The sequence below is a fragment of the Xenopus laevis genome, chromosome 9_10L (genome assembly GCF_017654675.1).
Source record: "Xenopus laevis strain J_2021 chromosome 9_10L, Xenopus_laevis_v10.1, whole genome shotgun sequence".
Lineage (NCBI taxonomy): Eukaryota > Metazoa > Chordata > Amphibia > Anura > Pipidae > Xenopus > Xenopus laevis.
The window spans coordinates 86,320,132-86,347,864 of record NC_054387.1 but is presented as its reverse complement, the minus strand read 5'-3'; the positions used below and the strand labels follow the sequence as shown (position 1 = coordinate 86,347,864).

Genomic DNA, 27,733 nt, shown 5'->3' with positions numbered 1-27,733 from the left:
GACTCAGGAACTTGGAACCAGAAGGGGCCTCAGGTACACAAAAAGCAGAAGCTAGATCTTCGGTTGTAAGCTTAATTACAAAGCCATGAGTCAAAAACAGGAAGAGGCTTGAATAGGCCCTTACTTGTGTAATTGAGGACACATGAAGCTAACAAGTTGGGCAAAGAAGAGAGCAGCATGGAGAGGAACTGGATGCACAAGAATATGGACCAGCACCTGCTCTTAAAGCCTCCAATGCCTTTTGATAAGTGCATGCACATTTCAAAATAGAGTTTAGATAACAAGTTATCTAATTCCAGGCAGTGTCATTAATAAAGAAAAATAAAGTACTGTCTTGCATTGAAAAGGGCATTAACTGGTAAGGCCTCACCTGGAGAAGGCAGTGCAGTTGTGGGCTCCACAAAAAATGGAGTGCAGAGATGTACAACTAAACTGGTTAAAGGGATGGCAGATTGAGGATAGACTATTTAGGTTGGGGTTGATCTCTCTTGAAAAAAGACACTTATGAGGGGACATGATTAATCTGATGGCGGGAGATCTATTTTTCCATAAAAGTGGATTACCGCACCAGAGGCCACCCTTATAGACTAGAGGAACATAAGTTTCATTTAAAGCAATGTGGGTGGTTCTTCACGGTGAGGGAATGCCCTACTGGATAATGTTGTGATGGCTGATTCTGTAATGCTTTTAAGAGTGGTTTGGGTGATTTTTTGGACAAGCATAATATCATAGGCTATTGTAATACTAAAATCTAAATTAATATAGATATTGGTATATATAGTTTCTGTGAGTATATGGAGGGGTTGGTGTGAGTGTGTGTATGTATGGGTGCTGGGTTTCATTTGGAGGAGTTGAACTTGATGGGTTTTTTCAACCCAACTTAGCTATGTAACTGTGTAACTATGTAAATTCACTTCTTAATTATGTTCACAAACACAGGATAATTTTAAGACTTTAAATAACATTTTGTTTCTGTAAGCAAAACTACATTATGTATTCGTATCAGTTGTTTTTATTATCATTATTATTTAATAATCACCAAGACTCCAGTTTTGGTTTGATATTGATTCTTCTTTCCTTTCTTATTTCTCCCTTCGGTGCCTGGCTGATTTTTATAGCAAACATTTTAGTTAATTTAATGTCAGTACATTTTATCTGAAGCCACTCCACAGGGTTCTGAAATTCTTCCATCATTGCTTAAAGAGAAACCCACAGAGGTCCTTCAATGTGCTGCTCTCCAAACAAACTTTTGCTTTCTTGCTAATTTATCATGTTTTACAGGCCCCCAGATTCTTGTGTTGTTGTTCTAGGTAGGTTGATGTGATTTGAATGTTAAGCTCTTGGCAAGATGGAAAGACAGCTGGAGTGCTAGTAAACAGAGAAAAGAGAAATATGTGATGCAAAACTTACACAACCACATGCCTTGCCCAGCCTGGTGCCTTATGTGTCTGTCTAATAAAAATTAAATTCTCATTTTGCTTTTCCGTTTCTGTGCCGTAATTTTTTATTCTCCCCTTTTTCCATGGAACACATCTTGCCCCCTCCTAACCACTATTCTATTAAAAGCATGGCAGTGAACAAAGCTCAGTTTGATCATATCTATATTTTGTTCCCAAATGCGGTGTATTCCCAGAATGCCACAGTTGTGGTGGAGCAGATAAACCTGACGTTTCTCTGGTCACTTCTAAGCAGTCAAAAATCTTAAGAAATGTTTTCCTTGCAAACTTAATTTTTACTGAAGTCATCTCAGGACATTATTAGTTTTAGATGGCTTATGAAATGTAGGTAGAGACAAGAAGGTCATCCTTTCATGTACAGAGCTGTTGTGTATAGGAATCAGTACAGAAGCCCTCTACACTATATCTTGTATATTCTAAGTCTTGTGTATCCTTGTATATTCAAGTAAGTTAAGGATATTGTGCCAGAAATGTTTTTTGCCTTTTAAATTCCAATTTAAATAATTGAAAGCCAACAACTTGTGTGTTCATTTTGAGGTGAAATCCCCAGCTATAGATTGATGAGATCCTGCAGCATTAATTAAGGTGCACAAATAAGCTGGGTGTCCCAATGAAAGGATTGACACCTTGTATGTAGTGATGGGCGAATTTGCGCGAAACGGGGCTGGCGTCTTGTTTTTGATGCCGGCGCCCGTTTTTGACGTTGGTGCCTGTTTTTGACGCCAGCAAATTTTCGCGGCTGTTTTGCGAATTTATTCGCTGCCGGCGAATTGCGCAAATTCGCAGGGAACTCTATTCAAATGTAATTCTGCATTTTGAGCAAGCTAATATCAAAACTGCCTGCAAAACATCAACCAAAAATATTCAAGCTCTGAATTCATGGACCCTGGTCCCAGGTATTTTGTTTCTCTGTCATTTACTGACTTTTTCTTAAACAACTGAGGTGATCGTGAAAGATCTTACTATTATTTTAGTGCCAGAGAACATTATGTCAGTTTGAAAAGAACGTAACCTTTTGCTGCAGTGACTAATGGTAGCTGGAGTTATTACAACATTGGTAGGATCCTCTAATGCCTGCAATGGTCTGTTTTCCTATGATAGGTTGGCATAGGTTTTAATGAATGTCATAGTAATAAAAATACAAGGGCAATGTCTGCCTTCGGAAGATACAAGAGACTAAAGGGTCACGTGTTCCAAGTATAGTAACCTCATCTTCTCGATGTTTCTCTTGTCATTGCTTCTTACCTTGTTATGTGTCACTGAAGGGATGTACAGAGTGCAGGCTGATGCTGTTTAATGACACGTGCATTTTGGTCAATTACTTTGGAGGTAAGTCATTCCTCTGGAAAATATAGACAATGTTTAAATCCACAGAGCAAGATGAATCATCCTTAGTTTAAATGTGACACCTAAAATGTACCACCCATGCAAAGCATGTATCTTTGATTATCAAATGCAGGGAGTCAATGACATATAACTTAAGCAAAAATAATAACAACTAGTTTCCGAGCTCTCCCTGGATCAGACAGGTGTGATGTTTTTTATAGGACATTTTAAACGGCTCCATTTTCTTCTGGAGAATATGCTAATCAATGATCTGCTATACTTTTGTATTTATGATAATAAGGGTCCCCCTGAATGGATGATCCCCCTGAGAAATGGATTTCTTCTACTAAAAAATCACAACAAAGGGTGAAGGGTGGGGGTACATTGGTAATACAATGATTTACCCTGCAAGGACCAAATGTTTAAATTGCCATCCGAAATTGTCGCTTGGCCTTTGGCTGCATCAGAAAGTACACAGAACGCTGTGTTTTTTCAGGTTCTACAAGTATTGGGGGACATGTAAAAGGCCCAGATGAAGTTTGCTACAGTTGGTACTCAAGTGTGAAATTTAAGCAAAATATCACCTGCTGGTGCTCATTCACTGTACAACTGGGGTATAACTGCTGAACATAGGCATTACAGTATAGATGCAGAAGGCAGGGTGCATGGGTGCATGGGTGTATGGTGGCTTTCCCTCCGATTGCCTTAAAATGTTTCCATGGGCTACGTGTGCACTACTTGTACAGCTACTTTTGTTTCTTCCCCACTACCCCATAACATCTACTTTATTATACATTTATAATGTGATATTTTAGATTGTAAATTGGTTAGTAATGAGCCTCTTGTCATATTCTGGGCTTGAGATCTTTTGAAGCTTGAGTATGAAAATATGTCCATCTATTTCAAAGTAAAATACATATTTGTATTCATTTTCTACCAGCAGAAGCCTCTCAAGAGGCACCAGACTCAGACATGCTTCAAGACACTCCCTCCTTATTTAGCTTTTAGTCAGCCTGTGTCTTCCTGCTGGGTCTTGCCCTCTGCTTTTAAACCCGACTGCAGAAACATCTACCTGTAGCTTGATGTTAATTTACTGTTACAGGTATTGATTTGTTCCTGAATAGCAGATGCTCATTACTATATCTGTGTTCCTAAATAGAGAAGACTTTGGCAAGGACAGAATTATGGATAGTAATTTGTTAGCATGTAAAGACCAAGTAGAGAAGGTCCTATCTAAAGCACCAATATAATATTGGATGATATTATTACAAAATGAATCCAGTTATGACAAAGCAGATGTAGGGACAATGTCGGACTGGCCCACTGGGATACCAGTAAAACTCCCAGTGGCCCTGCTTCAAACAATTTGACCTATTTCACAGTCCTTTCCTATTTCTGCAGGTGAAAAAGGCAGCTGAATAGATGGAAGGATGTAGTATAGAATGAAAAGAAAAGAGATTAGGAGTGTCAAGAGGTTGAGTGAGGGGAGGAGGAAATATAGTTGAAGGGCCAATACAGTAATAAATTATACAAGCAGGTACAAGGGGTACCACTTTGTGTCCAAGAGTGCTTAGTGCAAGCAAAGAGCAGTGCTTTAAATACTGTAATATACCTTTATTTTCAAAATTCCAGTTTTTGGAAGGGCAATATTAGCCACATTTATATGTAATTAAAACTCGAAGGGGCCTCCATGCTGAACATAAATTTTAATTTAAAGAGAAGGGTGGCCTTTTTTCAATCTTTTTCCTTCTAGGGACCCCTTCTCCTTTTGCAAACTCCACCATAGCAGACCCCCAAAGAGTGCCCTGTTTGCTGTATTCATAAAAAGCGGAGTAGTGCCGCAGGGCTAGTGGACCCCATCTCACTCCCAAGTTGGGATGCTCTAAATCCAAGTTTCTGATACAAACCCTTGAAATCAAAACAAAAATGTGATACAATTCTTTTTTGTCTCTTCCCTTTAATATACAGTGAATGATGAATGAACAGGGCCAGACTATTTCCAAAAGGACAATCTACAGTATTTCATTCAGTCAATATTTCCTATAAATATAAAATATTTTGTTCAGAACATTCTCTCTGTAAGTCTTTTCCTTATTTATTAGTAAATATTTCTTTCATAGCAAAGAGTCAGATAAATTTAAATTCTCAGGTATGGGATCCATTATCTGGAAATCCGTTGTCCAGAAAGCTCCAAATTATGGAAAGGGCGTCTCTAGTGATTGGGTGAATTTGTTCTGTTTCGGCACGAAATTCGCAAAACTGGCAAAAAATTTGCGAAACTGTGGTTTTGTTGATGTCGTCGCCCATTAACCCTTTCACTGCCAGCCAATTTGGCCAAGTTAGAACTTCTATTGCCAGACCGTTTTTGAAAATTTTTTGCTCTTTCATTTTGGGGAACTTTCCTGGGGGGGTCTTTTACTTTACACACGAAAACAAGGTATTGTTTTTCTCAGGACAACCTAAGCTTTCAAAATATGCTAGAATTTTTTTTGTCATTCCATTCCTGTAAAAAGATATGGGCTTCTAAGTGTATATAAAAAAAGAAAACAGTTTCACATGATACAAACGCATATATCAGATGCATAATTTATACATGGCAGATTTGGAAAGTTCTGTGTCTCCTGAACACGCCAATACCTTGAATGTTTGCAGCAATGTGGAATCTGTTGACAAATATGAATATAAAATAGGAAATCAGTGGGAAAAAATTTAAATCAAATGTTCTTTTTAAATAACGTTAAACATTTTTCTGAGCATTTCATTGGATAACTTATTGTGTTACAGAGGTGGTTGCTATGAGTTACTAGACCTGGTACAAGTTTCCTACTTTGTTTATATTACTCCTAAATATGCTCTTTAGTATCCAATCATATGTAAACTTGGTGGGCATAATTATTGGGTGAATAATCATGTATTTTTTTTTTCAAGAAGAAGATCTGGAAATCTACACAGACACCAGACCACCTGGATTCAATGCCAATCGCAGAAGGAGCAGAGCCGTTCTGTACCATCTGTCTGGGCACCTGCAAAAACAAGACAAGAGCAAACTAAAGTTAAACAATGTATGTATAATGGCTTAGCCTATTCCCTGCTAAAGTTTTCTTAACAAAATCCTATATACTGTACTTTAACATTCAAGGAACATAACCCATAGTCAACAATGTTATCCATTAAATATATAACACAAAAGAGCTATGAATATCCTATAAAATACAATATCCCTATATCTTACAATAGGGGGTACATAATTCCTTATATCAAAATCGTGCAACATTCTTATATCTTCAATCTTCTGTCTTATTTTTCACATTTAAAGAGGTGCTATGACATAAAAAAACTAAGTACAACAAATGTTACAGTTTAGTTGCCCTTACTATATAGTTAATGATGAATGAACAGGGCCAGACTATTTCCAAAAGGACAATCTACAGTAAGTCATTATTTCCTATAAATATAAAATATTTTGTTCAGAACATTCTCTCTGTAAGTCTTTTCCTTATGTATTAGTACATTTTTCTTTCACAGCAAAGAGTCAGATAAATATAAATTCTCTGTAATACAAGTATGGGATCCGTTTTTTGGAAATCCGTTATCCAGAAAGCTCCAAATTATGGAAAGGTGTCTCCCATAGACTCCATTTATTCCAAATAATCCAAATTTCCTTTTTCTCTGTAATAATAAAACAGTACCTTGTACTTGTTACAAACTAAGATTTAATAACTCCTTACTGGAAGCAAGACCAGCCTATTGGGTTTATTTAATGTTTAAATGATTTTCTAGTAGACTTAAGGAACGAAGATCCAAATTACAGAAAGATCCGTTATCCGGAAAACTAGAGGTCCCGAGCATTCCAGATAATAGGTCCCATACCTGTAGACCTGTAAGCCAGAATGTTGTACTTGATAGTAACTAAGCTGTTTTAATGTTCATTTACTTGCTTCTTAAGGATCTGAGGACTTAACCAGTCCCTGACCCTGTGAAATTTATGATGTTATTACTAAGAAGAGCAGCCAAATAGAAAAATGCTTCTATGAAGCTGTGGAGAAGACTATAGTAAGATCTCAAATTCAACCATGTTAATTTGGGGACCAACGTGTGGTTTATTATGTCTCCTCTATACCCATGTAACTCTTGCAATTACTTTATCTTTCCTAAGTGGAACTTACCTCTATTTTAAGATACTACAAATTCTCCAGGATTTAGTTACCTTATTCTGGGATTCTGTCCCAAGCAGTAGCATAGAAAGCAGCAGAGATTTATTTCTATTGGGCATGAAGCTATCCATGTTATCTTTCCATTATAAATGTAACCCCCCAGCAGAACAGAATCTTCCCTTTGTGTGAAAAGGACTCTTTTACATAGACATTAGGGAACAATACAAAGGCAGTTTCAATGGTTATTACCCCATTCCTACCTGGATAGTTTATGCAATGTCTAAAACGAATAAAGGACTGAACAATGACATAGTATTAGCACATTATACAATTGGATGATTGCATGCACAGTTACAGTAAGAGATAACATCTTGACAACCATGCAGAGCCACCATCAGTAATCATGTTCACCATCCTAATTCTTGTTCCTCTGGTCACTGGTACTGCAGTACCCTCTGACTATAGCCTTGCATCCATGCTTACAGTAGCAAATAATAAATTCATGTTCTAGTGTCCCCCTTTTCAGTGAAGAACTTTCTGAACTTACAGCATTAAAAGTTGGCACTTGTACAATAACAGGGCTTTAGATTAGTATTTTGGGAAGTTGAATTTAATTCTATATTTTATATATTTATAGGTATGAGACCTGTTATTCAGAATGATTGGAAAATGGGGTTTTCCAGATAAGGGATCTTTCTGTAAATTGGATCAAGTACCTTAAGTCTACTAAAGAACTATTTAAACATTAAATAACCCCAATAGGCTGGTTTTGCTTCCAATAAGGATTACAAGCTACTGTTTTATTATTACAGAGAAAAAGGAAATCATTTTTAAAAATTTGGATTAATAGGATAAAATAGAGTCTATGGGAGATGGCCTTTCCAATAATTCTGAGCTTCTGAATAACAGGTTTCTGGATAACAGATCCTATATCTGTAGTCCAAATGAGAAAGCGTGATGCCAGTTGATAAGTTGTATTAGAATATTATAGAGGGTTCTGTGTAGCTTGTATAAGAATACTAATTTTCTAGACTAAAAGCATTACATACAGTACAGGTACAGTGGTACAATGGTACATACAGTGGTACAGGGTGATCATATTATACAGCAGAAGAGAACCCTAACAATTGGTGTCCATTTATTACTGTTTCCCTGTTTTTTGTAAAGTCTAGTCATAATAAAGAGTATTTCAAGGTTTTTCCTCATAAAACTATGGTAAAATAGCTGTTTTGAATAGTCATTGAAGAAATGTAGACAAAATGTTTTTAATTTCAAATGCTCTGTAATAAATATCCCCATAAACAATACTAAAAAAATATAATTTAATTGATCAACCCCACTGTACATTCATGCACTATTCATTCTTGAATTTTCTTATGCGCTTCCAAATGTAAATTCTGCCACAGGTTAAATACAAGGTTGCTAGAATCCTGGTGTTCATGAGTGTTTAATGAGCTCGTTCAATATTTGAGTTATTAAATCAATTGAAATGATTATTCTTTAACAACTTTAGTAATCAATGAATGGATACAAGAGAAGGTATACCACACAATGCAAAGGCGTAATAAACACTGGCTCACTCCAATCATGTTTTTGTCTGTAGAGTGTTTGTACAACTGTTACATTGATTGTTTAATTGCTGTACCAAAACTCTCTAAAATCTCAGCAAAACATGAATAGAATGTTAATTAGGACAGAATTATATTTAGTCAGTAGTTAGTAGAGGATGAAGTTCTAAAATTACTTCTGTCCACAGTCTGCAAGAGAAATAATCTATTAATTGATTAACCTATTTATTTACTTGTTTTTGCACCCTTACTAGACTCCTTGAAGAGAAGGGAGGGGGAGAGAAGGGATGGTTAGTAGAGGTATAAATAGAGTAGGCTGAAAGTAGGGAGGCTGAGAACTCCACCTGGGTTCTGCAAGAGGGCAATAAAAACCAGGGGAAAGTAAAATTATCAGGACACCAATTCCAAATGCCATCAGCCTAAACTACCCACAAGAGTTGTTCTCGGATCTGTGTAGAATATCCATGTCAGTCTAGGCCATCTTCCATTAGTATGTATTTCTCAATTTTCTTGAGAATCTCATGGACTGTGGATAGAGGTAAATTTCCACACACATTCTATATGGGTTGTAACAGCAAAGAAAAAGATTGCTTTGTTAAATTTACCAACGAAACGCAACATAAATTGAGGTGGAATAAATGGTCATAATATAATAACAGGCCTATCGTAATAAAAGGCTCAGAGTTAGAACCTGTCTGTAACCCATATCAACCTATCAATTGTTTACAAATAGGTGGCCTGAAAATGCTATTGGTTTAGGGTTAGTAGACCTAGCAATGTTGGCTTTTATTTACAATCTTTACATCTATATTTATGACGTATTCAAACTTGATGATTCACATATTGTATATATTATAATTAGGGTTGCCTCATTTTATGGGTATATCCCTTATATCAGTAAAATTGTTATTTGTTCCCGACAAATAATAAGATTGTCAACTAGCATAATTTTTTCCAGTAAAATACTAACCAGGTGGCAACCCTAGACAGAATACATAATAATAATACATGCATTAATATGCATTATTTTTCAGAATTTTCCAGGCTAGACCCTTCCTGTAATTTGATGACGCCAATGATTTTGTTTATTTTATTTAAAGCCTGGCAAGCTCTTCTAGCTTAGCCTTAATGCCTGTTGCACCTGAATATGAATGTGCTCCTAATGTAGGTGTGCTGGGCTCTTCTAGGAAATTCATAAATACCCAGCAAGCAATGATTTCCTAATGTGCTTACAGCTGCTTTGTGCCAATTTACAAACATTCTGACACGTACACAGCCTGCATTTAGAGAGGTAGTTTTCATACAATAAAAACTGAGAAGTAAAGCGACGAGTTCTAAAATGTTAAGAGAGACATAATTGATTCTCATTCAGCGAACTTAACTGTATCAAACCCACCTCTTCACATACATGCACAGTCACAAAACTGTCATTTTCAAAATATTCTTAATATTCTAATCGGTTCAGGAACTGTAACACCAAAAATTTAAAGTGTTTTAAAGTAATGAAAATATCATGTAGTGTTGCCCGGCTCTGGTAAAACTGATCTGTTTGCTTCAGAAACACTACTATAGTTCATATAAACAAGCTGCTGTGTAGCAATGGTGGAAATTGAAAAAATGCTATATGGCATAAGTTAACTAGTGCATAACAGATAACACCATTATGTTCTACAGAGTTTGTCTGCTATCTGCTGTGTAACTTGAGCCTTTTCTTCTATGAATCGCTGCCTCCATTGTTACACAGCAGCCGATTTATATAAACAATAGTAGTGTTTCTGAAGCAAACACAGCAGTTTTACCAGTGCAGGGCAATGCTACAGTACATTATATATTTATTACTTTAAAAAAATGTGATTTTTTTTTTTGATGTTACTGTTCCTTTAAGGGAAACCATGCATTTCCTGGCATATTCTATTTAATTGATCAGCTACTATCAGCTTACTCATAATATGATTGCCTATTGTCATGATTTTTGTATACATTTAAAGAGATTAAACCACAAAGGTGGTGTTGGGGATTTAAAGCTCAGACTATCCATAAAACAGCAAATAAGAGAAGTTTCCATATTAGCATATAATTGAGATTATTTAACAAATAACAGAATTGTCAGGGAGCACAAATAAGTGAATTAGATTTAGAGGATATTGCCGGGAAACCTAAAGGAACGCTTGTTGTCAGTCTGTGCAAATTCAATTTCCAGACAGATTTGTCCTATGATAACATGTAGCCTCCTGCATGCTGAGTTCACTTATCAAATGATGTTCTGAGATTAACCATTTCCTTGAGCCACTTCAGTGGGACACTACAAGAATATTGCCCTGAAGGCTGCTCTGGAAATGGGCAAAGGGGTTTGTTTCTTTGGTAATTTATAGGATAGCATACTAGTTATACACCAATGAATACAATGAGAAATAATGGGTATACAAAATAGACGTACAAAATGCATATAGAGCATTTACAAAATATACTGTATGAAATTGGCTTTATGTATTGTCTAAAAGTACTGTGATATTTTACCAAACATGGGGGAAACAGTTGCGAGAAATGTAGTGCCAAAAAGTTCATTACACAAAACACTATTGGTTTTTTTTAATGTTTAAATTATTTTTACACTTACAAGGTATGGGGATTCAGATTACAGAGGATCCCTTATCCATATAAAACTATCAAGCATGCCAGAAAATAGAACTCATGCCTGTACTGCACTTTTAATTTAAACTAGGACATGTAATGCCAGTTGGCTCACACAGTTATGGTAATGAGTGTAGTCTTGGAAGAAGAACCTTCTGTTTGGAAAACAGGATTGTAAAGTTAGATAATATTCATATATGTTCATTGTGATTATGAAACAATTGACACAATTTCCATGTTGTATTCTTACTTAAATGACGAGAACTGTGTACAAGATAAGTATTTAGGTTGAAGAGGACAATTTAAATAATATACCTACTACATGGTGGTGATAGAAGGATACTTTCTGGCTTTATGGTAGTGATAACAGAAGACTTTCTGGCTTTATTTTATATACATAAGTTATATCAAAAAGATATATATCCCAAGGCTTCTTTATAGTAAAAACAAGTCATTTATTAGTAATCACATTTAAAGTTTTCGGTACATACTGACCCCACATGGCCCACCTTACGCGTTTGTACCCTTTCGAGTTTCGAGACACCTATGACTAAGTGCTGGAGGGTACTTGGTCAGTATGTACCGAAAACTTTTTAATGTGATTACTAATAAATGACTTGTTTTTACTATAAAGAAGCCTTGAGATATATATCTTTTTGATATAACGCATGCATTGTGATTGCCTTTGGAACTGGGGCATGTCCCTCTGGCTTAGTTAGAGATCTACCGAAATCAGCCATATGGACTCCCGACTAACAAATAATTTATTTTATATACGGCTAGGTCACGTATGATTAGGACATTGTTTTGGGCAAGAGTTTTATGTTATTTCTCCATAGGAATAGTGGCTTAGAGTTCTAAAGCGAGACCAAACTGAGCAGATATTGTGGGCAGGTGATTCTTTATTTGATTTTTCAAATGTATCCAAGTCTACCTCCAATTTGTTCTTTATTATAGACTTATTGCTGACACAGTTCTAAATAACAGTACAAACTGCAGTAGGGTTTTAGAAATAAAGTAGGCAAATATCATAAAGTAGGCAAATATCATGTCACATGACACTGCATCAGTGTGAGATCAGTATGAGGACACCCATGAATACATATCTTAACAGGTTTATTTAATCTTTAAATTATTATTAGCAGATTTAAGTTATGGTAATTCAAGATCCCTTATCCAAAAAAAAACCCCAGGTCCCAAACTTTTGGATAACAGGTCCTGTACCTGTACATTGTGGACAGAGCGTTGAGCGTTTGGCACAGTCATTATCATTACTGCCTTGCAGAGTTGGGGCCCTGGTCCTTTCAAACAAGGGCACATATTGTTCTCCCATTGTCTGTATAGGCCTATGTCAATCTAGCTTCCTCCTGTCCTGAAGATGTACAGGCTAGATAACTAGCTCCCGTTGACCTGTTATGTAAATATGGTATGGATATTGTAAGCTTCACTTGACCATGAACTGGCATGAACAGTGAGCAATCAGTGCTAAATAAAATAAATTAGGGATGCACAGAATCCAGGATTAGGTTCGGGATTCAGCCAGGATTCAGCCTTTTTCAGCAGGATTCAGCCGAATCCTTCTACCCGGCTGAACCAAATTAGAATCCTAATTTGCAAATTCAAATTAGGGGCGAGAGGGAAATCAAGTGACTTTTTGTCACAAAACAAGGAAGTAAAAAAGGTTTTCCCCTTCCCACCCATAATTTGCATATGCAAATTAGGATTCTGATTCGGTTCAGTGTACTTTCACGTAGGATTCGGGGGTTCGGCTGAATCCAAAATATTGGATTCCCTAAAATAAATGAATTTCGCCAGTTTATATTTTTATCACAACAAAATTTACTTTCATAAGGTCTACATTTATTTGATCTAGAATATCATGCTATGTGGTGCTAAAAGTGGCAGAGACTCTGCAGGTAATATATCACAGCTAATCATCTTTCTCTTAGCTACCATGTCTCCTCTGCAACACTTTTTCCTTTACCCATGACAAGTGAATAAAAAAAATGCTTGTAGCTTGGATGAAGGGATGCCATTTAAAATGAGTAATGCATTCCTAACTATTTCAAAGGGCAACCAAGATTTATTCCAAGATCTTTTGTGTTACAAGTAATGTGTTTTTCACTTAGCAACTGGCAGGTTTTCGTTATCATTTATGCAGCCAGTGTTACTTTTAGTTAGAATGAGCTGCAAGGGTTTTCTGATTTGATAAGTGTGTAATGTGTCCAATCTACATATACAGTAGAAGTCATAGAATAATCAGCAGAAAGCATCAAACATTTATAGTGTATAGCAATTCCCCAAAGTTATGGCATCAAAACCAGACTTTACATCCCATGTCAAGTCCAACTAGCAAAAATAATATGAAAAAAAAATGTTGCTAATTATTTGCATATTAAACAAGGTCAAAGGGGATTCATATTGTGTAAATCGTTGATGATGTTGATGGTAAACCAACTATTTGTCTTCTTCTGTAGAATGTGTTTGGCGAGAAACCCAACATTCCAGAATACAAAGTAGCTGCTATTCAGAAGTCCCGCTTCATCCTCCTGCACTACGGCACATTTAAGGCTGGCTGGGACTGGCTCATCCTCTTGGCTACTTTCTACGTTGCAGTTACTGTACCTTACAATGTCTGCTTCACCATCCCTCGTGATGACACCTCCTCAACTCGTAGCCCTCCCAGCGTTAGTGACATCTTTGTTGAGATCCTGTTCATGCTTGGTAAGTTCCTTCAGTCTTAACTGAACCTCAGAAAAACAAATATTAACTGGAGCTTAATATATTAGTATAGCAATTGTTTTTGTTTATACAGATCATTTTTTTCCAATTGACATGTATTTTTTTCAAGAGATAATGTCTGAGCCAGGTCTTTTAAAGAACTAAAATGTATCTATATATATATATATATATATATACAATGGAGGATATTATAACAATGCACAAGATGTCTTTATATAAGAGGAAGATTGCCTAAACTGATTAACATTATGGACAGAAGTAGTCTAAGCAAGTTTGCAAATGGTATTTATATCTAAATTATCTATTTTATTGACTAAACTTTGTGTTCAGTCGCTTTCCAAGCTAGAAAATAAATTGCTGATTGGTTACCAGAGTCATCCAGAAAACAGATTGCTAGTAAGGCTACATGCTTCATTGATGGTGTTATTTATTTTTTATGGAGTTTTCTTTCAATTAAGAATCTCCTTATTTCTAGTCTAGTCTTATTTCTAGTCTTTCTCTGATACCACAACCAGGTTGCTACTGCAAAGATGCAGACAAGAATAAGGGCGAAGATACACAGAGCTACTAGTAGCAGCTACTTGTTATGGCTACAAAATACACAATAATGATAATTGGCTTTGCTAAGACACTACGGGGCACATTTACATACGGTCGAACATCTAGGTTAATTTGATTATTTATCAAAGAGTGAAGTTAGAGATAACCACAGTTCAATTGAGTGAAATACCGCCTCTCTCCATTTCTTTCTTTTTTAAAGGCGTATTTATCAAAGGGTGAAAGTGAAAGTTCACCCTTTGATAAATAAGCTTTTTAAAAATCCCATAGAAATGAATGGTGAGAGGCATAATTTCACTCTAGCGGACTGTGGTGATCTCTAACTGCACTTTTTGATAAATATAGCCCATAAAGTCAACCTGCAATTTGAAGGCAATCATTTAAAAAGGTTTTCAGTCTGCCTGGCAAGATCAGCAGTGAATACCCTTAGGTATTTTCTCCGACGGCATAATTCAATAAGTGAAGAAGTGTTCAAAACATTTCTGCCTCTGATTGACTGCAATGCTAACAGCCTCCAAGCAACAGTAATGATGGTTCTCAGCCTCAAAATAGTTCATAGATCTAGCTCTTTGCACTCCACTATATGGATGGGGTGAATTCCTGGGAAAGGGACCGTCTGAATGAGGGCTTGTAGTATGTAACAGTAGCTGCTGCTATTGCATGCTTTAGGAATACAAGATTGGATAGCTATTAATAGTGGTTGTATGATCAAACAAGGAGAAATAATGTAGACTCCAACGAGTAATGCCTGTGAGGCTGCTGTGTTAGCCTGTGTTCTGCTATTGAATATCTTGTGTAATAAATAAGTACCTCCTTTGTTCATGAAAGTTATAGTTCGATTAGAACTAGACATTTCCCCCATTATTCCTGCAAGCGTATAACTGAAAGACCGTCACATGTAACAGTGCTCTACCTGGAGAGAATCGGCTCTTATAATCCACAAAATTACATGATTCAAGAGCTCCTGCTCATTACCTCTTTGATGTTATCTCCAGAGACACAATGAGATATATACCATGTTCTAGGCATCTGTTCCGTATGGAAGAGAAATTCTCTTCTCTGCTTATTTTCTGTAAAAAACATTTCAGTTATTTAAAAATGAGCAAGCCAATGTCCGTTTGATTTGTCAGAATAAGAGAAGGGTGAGTCCAAAATAGATATTCATTCACAATAATGCCATAGCTAAATATTTCAGTGAGCCATGAAAAAAATAATCTGCAATTTAAAGGACAGATAACATATAGTTTAATATCTAATATGTACGTTTAAATGCATTAAAATCTCATTAACCCTTACCTTTGCTCTTGAAGCGAGCATTTTGGCAGCAACATGATACAGCATAAGGACATAGGACATATTAATTAAATAGTGAACAGATATTTTACTACATAATCTAAAAAAAATTATGCAAGGCGAAGGGTGTTGTGTAGAGAAATTTGGTGAACTGTCTGTTATAAATAAAATGCCTTGCACCATATAAAATAATGTTCCTTGCAAAGACAATCTGATCTGTTCCATTGCTTTGCTTCTTCTGCCCCTAGATATCCTGCTGAATTTCCGAACCACTTATGTTAGCAAATCTGGACAAGTGGTATATGACCCCCGATCAATATGTGTACACTATGCAACCACTTGGTTTTTTGTGGACCTTATTGCTGCCCTTCCTTTTGACCTCCTCTATGCATTCAGTGTCAACGTGGTGAGTAGAATTGCACTGGAATTCAATTTTACAGTAGAGTATTAGAGTATATTCGAGTATTGTTACTATGCAGCTATATTGGATGCAAAGCCTTGTTGGTTAGCATTCTAACTTTTCCAAAATTAAAGACAATCACATGCTTTTTAATAGAGGGCAGGCAGCATTCATACTATAGCATAACAGTATTGATAAATGTTCTTCAGCCAATGACCTTTAACACTTACTACAGTATCTGTTTATCATTTTCTTACTTCATTGATTACTACTTCTAGTATGAGTGCCTTGTGTTACTAGCTTTGTAATACAAATCAGAAGATTACATTTTACATAATAACTTCTTGGATAATAAAGGAAAACTCATTAATAGCAGGAATGTTTGTGTCTATTTTCTCCCTTCAGTATTTTGGAGTTCACTTGTTAAAAACAGTCCGTCTGTTGCGCCTGCTTCGCCTGCTGCAGAAGCTGGACCGTTATTCTCAGTACAGCGCAGTGGTGCTCACACTGCTTATGTCTATGTTTGGACTGCTGGCTCACTGGATGGCATGTATCTGGTACTTCATAGGACAGAAGGAATTTGAGGTCAACGATATAGGTCAGTATAAAATGAATGGGACTGAGACAAATGGGAAATAAGTAACATTGTTGTAATCATGTATTTCATTGAAAAATTTTGTTTTAGGAAATGTGGCTCTATTTAAATAATCAAATTGCCCCCTAAGTACATGAACATGGGTCAGCAAAATAATGTTGTGCAGAATGTAGCCGGCAATAGGAGCACATTCAAAATGGTGAAGAAACATTTATATAAAAGGTAAAATATACTCTTTGATCTGGGAGCCAAGCTTCTGCAGTTCTTTTTGCTTCATACAGTGTCAGGTTTGCATTGCTGTCACGGCACAGTACTCATCCTATATGTCATCAGAACCAAGCTGACAGTGCAAGGCAGGCAGGGAGGAACCATGCTTACAGTATGCATGTTCTTAGAGATGAGTAGAGAAAAAACACACGTGCACACCCAGGCCCTTCGAAGTAAGGTTCCGCCTGGTGAACAGACCATAGGAAGATGCCACTTCTAAAGTAGCTACAGAAAAAAAATAGTGATTCAAACCGGGGGCAAGCACCTTGTGTGTTTATTGCGTCACAATTTTTGGGGTTGTTCCCCCTCTGTCAGGTTCTTAGAGATAAGACATGTAATTTAGTCCCTTTAGCAACAAAAACAAATAACAAACTAAAAAGAGATAGCCAAGGCAAAGATTCTAAGTGAGGAGCAATTTAAATTATTTTTACTGCATGCTTTATCTTGGAGAGGCTCATTTATTTTTGCTACTCAATCATTTCAGCCTGTATAGTTAGCAATGCAACTAGTCAGAAGTTCGTTTTGATCCATCCAGCCAAGGTCATACTCATCAAGCCATATCATTTTTCATCAGAAAAAGATTATTAATTCTCCCTATATTAAGTATAATCAGTGCCAATTTCATTCATAAGTTAAAAATGTGAAAACGTTTATAGGTGAGTCTGACTTATCCAGAATGACATTCCAGGGAACTTCCTGGCTGTCCAAGTGTAAATCACAGAAAGACAATAATTTCATATATATATATATATATATATATATATATATATATATATATATATATATATATATATATATATATATATATATAAATATATATATACACAGTATATTCCTGATTGCAGCAAGTAAACTAAGTGGAATTTGTCTTTAAGATGATGTTTATGCCTAAACTAGCTAATAGTTATTTAGTGATATGATTGTCATGAATAACCACCTTTCTTTCATTTGTATCATACAAATTATATTTCTTGTACACGATTGCTAAGAGAAGCATTTGGGTTCATATAACAAGCTCATGCACTGCTCACATTCAGACAAAACCAATAACCATTTCTCAAACTTCACTTAAATGGTGGTACGGGTATAGGATCCCTTATGCTGAAACCCGATATAATGAAACCCGATTAAAAATGATAATTTATAATAAAACAGTACCTTGTACTTGATCCAACCTAAGATATAACTAATCCTTATTGGAAGCAAAACCAGCCTATTGGGTTTATTTAATGTTTAAATGATTTTCTAGTAGACTTAAGGCATGAAGACCCAAATTACGGAAAGATCCATTATCCGGAAAACCCCAGGTCCCGAGCATTCTGGATAACAGGTCCCATACCTGTATCTGTTTTTTTCAGAGATATCCAGGAGCTTTAGAGGGTGTTTGACCTAATGCAACTGATCCAGAACAAGTGACCAGTAAAACTGAGCTAACTGAGGGCAAAAGTTAAACTATGATTTTGGCATGGCAGGTGTGTAGTTTGTGACAGCATTGTTAGATTTGGTGAGTCACTAATCATAACTGCAGGGGGCATAATATTTTATGACCTTGTTCTTTGAAAAAAAGTCACAAAGTCACAGATTAATAACAACGGGAAAAATGAAACCAGCAAGGTTTTATTGGTTGTGATAATTGTGTTCCCTAATAACAGAACAGCTATCAGTGATACCCACACGGCAGCACGTTATTTTGTAATTATGCCAAACTCATCTTCAAACATTAGGAAGAAAGCAGCGCCTGTTCTCTTTGAAGATTCTCACAGGGAGCACATCAGAAGCCTTCAGAATACAAACATTTGGCTCCTCGGAGTGGAGGTTATTGGTTAACACTGTAAATTATACATATTATCTTCAATAAAATATTTGTATTAAAGGCGACAGTGGCTGCGAAATGTAGAATTAAACTGCGGACAAGATGTGCCTACTCCCACCTGTTTTTCTAAAAATTATAACTGTACCGACAAAACACAGTTCTGTATAAAATTGGTGCCAAAGACAAATCTGCAAATGTCAATGATGCCTCTAAGATGTGCATTCTGGCGTGCACAAACACGTTCTATCACCAGTGCACACAACAACTTGAGAAGCGTGCATATTATTAAATATTGGGGTTTATCAAATCACCTTTTCAAATTTCTTGCTTAGCTGGACAACTTATCTCAAAATTGGGGATAAATGCTGCCTAGGATTTAGGAGCATACATAAACTGTATATTACAATACATATGAATCCCAAAGTCCTTGAAATATATTAATATTATAAATGTTTTAGAGCATGTGACTGCTTTGCCCGTTCCCATAACCAGCAATCTGTGTGTCTACACTTAGGGCCACATTTACTTAGCTCGAGTGAAGGAATAGAATAAAAAATACTTTGAATTTCAAAGTATTTTTTTGGCTACTTCGACCATCGAATTTACTACTTCGACCTTCGACTATGACTTCGACTTGAACTATTCAAACTAAAAATCGTCGACTATTCGACCATTTGATAGTCGAAGTACTGTCTCTTTAAAAAAAACTTCCACCACCTACTTCGCCACCTAAAACCTACCGAGCATCAATGTTAGCCTATGGGGAAGGTCCCCATAGGCTTTCTTTCTGATCGAAGGAAAATCGTTCGATCGATGGATTCAAATTCTTCGAATTGTTCGATTTGAAGGATTTAATCGTTCGATCGAACGATTATTCCTTTCGATCGTTAGATCGAAAGAATAGCGCTAAATCCTTCGACTTCGATATTCGAAGTCGAAGGATTTAACTTTGACGGTCGAATATCGAGGGTTAATTAACCCTCGATATTCGACCCTAAGTAAATGTGCCCCTTACAGTCCGATTACTAATTGCGCAGCCCTTCTCCTACTCTTCTCCACATAATGTAATAATGTAATATTGTACTTATTTCCTGGCATTTATAATACAAGTATGGGACCTGTTATCCAGAATGCTCGGGACCTGGGGTTTTCTGGATAACGGATCTTTCCGTAATTTGGGTCTTCATCCCTTAAGTCTACTAGAAATTAATTTAAACATTGAACTTCCAAGAAGGATTAATTATATCTTAGTTGGGATCAAGTACAAGGTACTGTTTTATTATTACAGAGAAAGGGAAATCATTTTTAAAAATTTGGATTATTTGGATAAAATGGAGTCTATGGGAGACAGCCATTCCGTAATTCGGAGCTTTCTGGATATCGGGTATCCGTATAAGGGATCCTATACCTGTACTGACATTTTCTGCTGTGCTTTACATTGCAAATTTTGTCTAGAAGGAGTAGTAAAGTTATGAGATCTCTAACCCCTAAAACCGTTATTCAGATAGCTCCAAATGTTGGCAAGGCTACCTCCCATACAATCCATTTTAAGCAAATTCTAATTTTTAAAAATAATTTCCTTTTCTCTGTAATAATAAAAGAGTATATTGTACTGGATCCTACCCAAGGCTAAGTACAGTAGATCCTATACCTGTAAATATATTTAGAACTAGGGCATAAAGTAGCTCATATAACTGTAGTGCAAAACCTATACAGATACCTATTTGTGGAACCCGTTATAGAGATATGCATCCATACCATACAATTGTATAGACAAATAGCTTCCATAAACAATTATTCATACACGAAACATGTTGATTAAATGGCAGCAATGAGATTTTACACTACGTTTTTATACTTCTGTACAAAGCATCATGTTGGTCAGTACACTGCACTGAATGTCCATAAAGCAATGTAACAAACTGTAAGTCATAGAGATTAGAAGCTTCTTTTTAACCAGCCTCTGCTTAGGTGTAAATGAATAATGGGCACTATTGATGTAGTTAATGGAGAAAATATATGTGTGTGTTTCAAGGGTTTGACACTTTAATATATCAAAGTGAATGTGTATAATAACACCATTTGCGTTGTAGCTGAACATGCTTTGGGCAGAATACAAAGGGGGGGAAATTGATAAAATAGTAAATGGTGTCTGATGGATTAACAATTTAGAATCCTTTCCCTGGTTGTACAGACTTTCAACGTAAGAAATATAGGTATGTGGGCAGGTGCACATCTCAGTGAAGTGTTAAATGGGTGGGACATGCCCATTCACCACATTTTAGGCTCCTGAGATTGTGTGAGCAGAATAGAACTTCCTAATTGTGTAGCAAATCAAGACATGCGGTTGGAATGATGCCCAGGAAGGTTGTTTAGAAGTTGTCTATCATCTCACAGCAGTTTCAATGTAACAAAACAATGATCTAAACCTCAAATAGCCTTTTTATTGAGACTAGAAAGTACAGGCATTCTTTGTAGAGATGCACTGAATCCAGGATTCGCCCATTCCCAGTGCCAGGCCGAACCAAATCCGAATCCAAAAGATTACGAGACTTTTCATCACACAAACAAGTTATCAAAATTTTATTTAAACAGTGCACGTGTTTGTGGTTCTCTTTCCCCTTTATTTCTCTAATTTACATATACAAATTAGGGGTTGGATTCAGTTTGGTATTAGGCCGAATCGTTCACAAAGGATTCAGGATCCGGCCAAATATTAAAAAAGTAGATTCGGTGCATCCCTACTGCTTCGGCATTAAAATGGATATTGACCAGGCCAGTTTTGTTAAAAATACATCACTGTAAAAAGAAGCAACGTATGAACATAGAAACTTAGCAACAATGAGCTTACCTAAAGCAACCAATAACATATTCTGCTTTTATCAGTATAACTACACTAGTGAGTAGAAAACTAATGGGTCATTAGGTGTTATATGCTACTGGAGTAGATGCCAGAAATCAGTTGAGTAATGCCAGTCTCAGACCAGGTACAGAGGGCTACCAGCAGAATTAGTACCAACTGGCTGACTAATCAGCCTGTGAAGTAAAACCTAAGTTGGCAGACAGAGGGTGCTTTGTCATGCTATTTTATTGTGTACCCTATTCTTGACAACTTTTCAACTGGCATTAATTTTTTATAGTTTTTTTATTATTTGCTTTTGTGTTCTGCCTCTTTCCAGCCTTCAAATGGGGGCCACAATCAAAAAGCTATTGTTCTATAAAAATAAAATTTTATAGTTTCTTTTAATAATGTATCTTCTATCCATCCCTCTCCTATTCATCTTGCATTCTCTCATTCACACCACTGCCTGGTTGGTATCTTAAATTGAAGCCTAGCAACTAGCAGATTCCAAAATGGAGAGCTGATTTAAAAAAAACGAAATAAATTTAAATAAAACTAAACATACAAACGAATACATCTTCTAGGCAAAAGGAGCCCCCCTATAAGATATATTTGATCTAACTGTCAATGATTATCTGATACCCAACTCCTGCATGAAGACAGAATGAAGAGAAACAGATGCGGAGAGAGGAATAGTAAAGATAAACTTGATTATTTCAGAAACAGTACAGACTTTGTATTTAGATTGTATTTAGAAAGTTTTTTATTTCAGTACATTGAAGCTTATAATAAATTTAAATTTTTGCGATAGTTCCCCTTTAAATATCACCACAGAGTAACCAGATTTCCTTTCATGTCAGCCTTGCTTTGTATAACATTGAATTGAATAAGATTTTATTATCATATACATCTTGCTAGTGAGTACTACAGGCAGTGTTAAAGGAAGGTGCAGCCTATTGAATGGAGTTTGGCCAGAATGTAAGCTTTAACATTTAACAAATTCATGTCCTAAAAATCCTCTGGCTCAACCCTAAGAAGCCAAGAAGTGTTACAAAAATGCTATGTATCAGAATAATACTAAGCCAACTTTCGTGTCTGACATGAGATAATATTAGAATTGTAACTGATCACTTTTTCTTACAGTGGCCAATAACTAAATTGTTATCTCTTCCCATTGTACTTTATTATAGCGCCAAATATATACACAGTGCTTTACAAGGTGTAAACACAAGCAGGGGAATCATTATAAATTATGCAGTGAGAATAAATGCTTAAGTGTTAAGAGTTTCAATGCACAGTTGGGATGACAATATTAAACAATCATTATATAGAAAATATTACATAATGTTATTGTAGATAGAGTTTATTGAGTTGCTTTAATGGGAAGTCATAGCCTTTTTCTAGGCAGTACTGTCCCCACCCCCCACGCCACTTGAACTAAGCCCCTGATCAGGGGTGATCCTGGCCTCTCCGCCACCTGAGGCTGCAGCAGTTGCTGCTGCCCCCCCCCCTCCCCTGTGCGCTTACCTTTTTGCTCCTGAGGGAGTTCAGGGGGTCCACAAGGGTGGCAGAGAGGGCCAGTATGCTAGTGCAGAGAGCCTAACTACACTCTCTGCGCTAGAAGAGCTGCATTTCCGGTTCATTGGCAAAGCGCCCCTGCCCGATAGGACTCCTACCTGCTGCCCCTAATAAAGGAATTCTCTTAGTTGAAGTCATCAACTGTTCCATAACTAATAAAGGCACAAAGCTGCTGGAAAAAGTGTTTTTATAGATGTCATTTCAAATACACATATTATTATTGATTCACAAATTCACACGTTTCAGTTCATCATCTAAAACAAGTGATTTCCGTATATACTCGAGTATAAGCCGACCGAGTATAAGCCGAGGTACCTAATTTTACCTACGAAAACTGGGAAAACATATTGACTCGAGTATAAGCCTAGACACAACTACAGCCCTGTCTCCCAGCAGCGCACATTCCACCAAAGCGACCACCCCCGCGATCAACCGGACTTCTTTGCAAAGTTGATGGTGACAGAATTGCCAAACGGATTACTGTGTGCATTGTCCCACTGTCCCACTACCATGTGCAGAGGGTGCTGTGTGATATTGCCATCACTGTTAATCTATCGTATCACCAACAGAGGGCGCTGTGTGATATTGCCATCACTGTTAATCCCTCATATAGCCAACAGAGGGCGCTGTGTGATATTGCAGTCACTGTTATTCTTTCATATAACCAACAGAGGGTGCACTGTTATTCTTTCATATAACCAACAGAGAGAGGGTGCTGTGTGATATTGTAGTCACTGTTATTATTTCATATAACCAACAGAGGGCGCTGTGTGATATTGCAGTCTCTCCCCAAGTGAACTGTTGGTATAGGAATGATTAAAAATTACTGCAATCTCAGCTACTGCCCACTGACTCGAGTATAAGCCGAGGTAGACTTTTTCAGCACATTTTGGATGCTGAAAAACTCAGCTTATACTCAAATATATACGGTAAATGCTACTTTTAATTGATGAGATCACCAAGCACCATTTCTAATAATATATTTTACAGGCTATTTATGACTCTTGTGTGTTATACTGAAACTAACCTCTGCTGCTAGATTAGAAAACAATGATAATGGTCTGGCATGTTCAAATAGCTAATGGTGGCCATAGACGCAAAGATCCGCTCGTTTGGCGACATCGCCAAACCAGCGGATCTTTCCCCCGATATGCCATTAACGAGCATGGCTATATCGTTTACGATGCGCAATGGGCTCCGGCAGGATCGGTCGGGTCAAAATCAAACCTGACCAACTGAACAAATGACCGATCTCCGCAAGATGAAAAATATCGGCACTCTCCACACACGATCCGAAAATCGTACGAATCCTCAATTCGTACGATAGAATCTGTGCGTCTATGGCAAACTTTAGAGTATTACATTTCATTTTTTAGTATACAAAACCTGTATGGCACAATACATTCTTGTAAGTACAGCAGTATATGGAAGCAACATTTCTTTACAGCACAACATTTCTTTGCAGCAGGATATATTGAAAAGATGACTTTGTCATTACCAAGTGTTTGGGATTTCAGTACATACTATAAAAATTTCCTCCTGCAAAAAGCAATTTGTTTTTTTTTATACAAGGGAATAATTTATTAACTATTGCTCTGTTGATGCTTTCTGTTCAATCCACAAAGATTACACATTGCTCCGCTGTCACCTGTCCAACAGCCTACTTTATTTTAGTCATTGTTATTGAGTCATTACCATAATAAATACAGAAATTACAATGGTAACTGGTGAAAATGTGGATGAGAGAGATGAAATCCTTGGAATGGGATCCGTTATTCGGAAACCCATTATCCAGAAAGTTCAGAATTACGGAAAAGCCATCTCCCATAGACCCTATTTTATCCAAATAATCCAATTTTTTTCTTTTTTCTCTGTAATAATAAAACAGTACCTTATACTTCATCCAAACTAAGATATAATTAATCACTATTGAAAGCTGAACCAGCCTATTGGGTTTATTTAATATTTACACAATTTTCCAACAGACTTAAGGTATAAAGATCCAAATTACAGAAAGATCCGTTAACCGAAAGGCCCCAGGTCCCGAGCATTCTGGATAAAAGGTCCCATACCTGTACTCACATAAATATTATTATTATTAACATGTATTTATATAGCAAAAACATATTTCGCAGCTCATATGCTTTGTTCTTAAGTAGATAAAAAATACTTTTTGACAAGTATTTAAATTATATACATTTTAAAAGGTCACTATTTTCAAATGCAGCTTGCTATGTGTATTTGTTATAAAATTACTGAATCAGGGATCCATCGCCATCGTACACTACTTTTTGTATCATTTGCCATTATATACTACAGGTATGGAATTATCCAGAATGCATTGGACCTGGAGCTTTTCAGATAAGGAGTCTTACGTTTGGAAAAAAAAAAGAAAACATAAATACAATTGTTTTGCCACATTCATGTATTTGTGCAACTTAGTCACCATCATGTACAAGGTACTGTTTTATTATTACAGAGAAAACGAAATTAATTTTAAATCAACATTTTTTGCGTGGCCTTCCCATAATTCAGAGATTTCTGGTAAACGGATTTCCAGATAAGGGATCTCATACCTGTAGCAACAAGGGCATGGTAAGGTGCCGACTGAAACAAAATGTTTTTAAGGATTGGCTAAAGGACAACTTAAGGGGGGACAAGCTTAATGTATAGAAAGGGATCCATCTCTTTTCACTTAAAGGAGAGGGAAAGCTACGGAGGCATATTATTGCCAATAAATTAGCTGCAATAGTACAAGCTAGAATGCTATATTTATTCTGTAGAATGTTTTACCATACCTGAGTTAAAAGCTCTAGAAGCTCTCTGTTTGTTTAGGATAGCAGCTGCAGTATTAGCTTGGTGTGACATCACTTCCTGCCTGAGTCTCTAAAACATAATGTAGCATTCCTAGCCTGATTCTTTGGAGAGATTTAGTTATTCTATAAAAACCATGTGACACCCTTTTTTTTTTACGCAAGAATGGTAAGCAATTATTGTTGTTTAAATTAGTTTAATGATTTCCTACCTTTCGATGAAAAATTGCCCTAAGGGTTTTCCAAGATATCCTAAAAAAATGAGTACTTGCTTGACTTCATCAAACCAAAACCTCTCAACAAGTCCCAATACTTCTCAAATAGTATAGATGTTAGGGCCAGCAATCAAAACTCCCTTAACCACAGCTGTCACTATTCATATACACTATTACATGTAACAGTATATATGAAACGTTACCTATATGAAACGTTACCTATGATACCCCAGGACAATTTCTCTTTTTTTTTAGACAACAAGCTTCCCGTAGACTATAGCTCTTCTAAAGGAGGAATTCACACCTAGGGGCAGATTTATAAAGGGTCGAATTTCAAAGTGGAAATTCGAACATCGGATAGAATCCTCCGACTTTTGAAGTCGAAGGATTTTATTCATCGTACGATCGTATTATGATCGTAGTATGATCGTACTCCCATCGTACTTTTAATTGTACGATTCGAACGTTTTTATCGTACGATCGTACGTTTTTCCTTCAAACACAAAAAAAATTGCTCTGGCAGATCCCCATAGGCTAGCATAGCACTTCACCAGGTTTAAGTTGGCGAAGTATTGAAGTCAGAGTTTTTTTAAAGAGACAGTACTTTGATTATCGAATGGTCGAATAGTCGAGAGATTTTTACTTGGAATCAAAGTCGAAGTAAATTCTAAGTTGTAATATCCTATTCCATGGTCAAACTATTCAAAAAATTACATCGAATTTCAAATTTTTTTACTTTGAAAATTCCCTTGAATTCACCTCGACCCTTGATAAATCTGCCCCTAGATTATTTAGAATCTTGGTGAAGAAAACTTGTTATGTAGATTGCAGCTGTCATTTTTGGACAATGCTAACATGTTCAGGATTGTTAGATTTTTATTTGTACCATGTTTATATACTGTTCCATTTTTAATTTATGGTCATAATTTTACCTACTAGGCGCACTAACTTTTTTTTTTTTATTGTTGTCTTAAATGTGGAATTGGAGCTTGAGAAAGTTTTTAAACTGTATCAGATATGGACTACAGGTCGTTGACTGTTGGTAGGTAAAAATAACACATGATGCCAATGTCACTAATAGGGTAAAAAAAATTACAGGGAAAAAGTTGCAACCCTAACTGATACTGAAACCCAATATACAATAAAGGCAAATTTGGGCAGTCGGTTTATACCACTTGCCTGCTGAATCAAGCATCAAGCTTTTGTTTCAACAGCTGTAAGTCCCTGGCCATTTAGAATATACACTATTTATCCAAGCCATGAATTGTACCAAAATGCAATTGTCTACCTTCTGCTTTCTATACATGAACATTGTTTGTGCATGAAACCGATATTCCGAAATGTACTTACTTGTAAAACAGTTCTTTCATTTCTTTGAATATTAATCATTGATCTGATTTATAATATAATGAGATGCTCTGGCAGCATCTGATATAGATTTCACTCTAAAAGCACAAATAATACTTAGGATCCTCCTCACG

General features: G+C 36.4%; 1 protein-coding gene across 1 annotated transcript in view; it reads left to right on the top strand.

Moving 5' to 3' along the window:
- LOC108701858 (potassium voltage-gated channel subfamily H member 8) overlaps positions 1 to 27,733 on the top strand; it is a 224,621-nt gene that overhangs the window by 139,357 nt on the left and 57,531 nt on the right. Inside the window, exons 4-7 of the mRNA XM_041577236.1 lie at positions 5,712 to 5,845; positions 13,614 to 13,860; positions 15,978 to 16,135; positions 16,535 to 16,727. Coding sequence (XP_041433170.1) covers positions 5,712 to 5,845; positions 13,614 to 13,860; positions 15,978 to 16,135; positions 16,535 to 16,727 — 732 coding nt within the window. The remainder of the gene's footprint in view (positions 1 to 5,711; positions 5,846 to 13,613; positions 13,861 to 15,977; positions 16,136 to 16,534; positions 16,728 to 27,733) is intronic.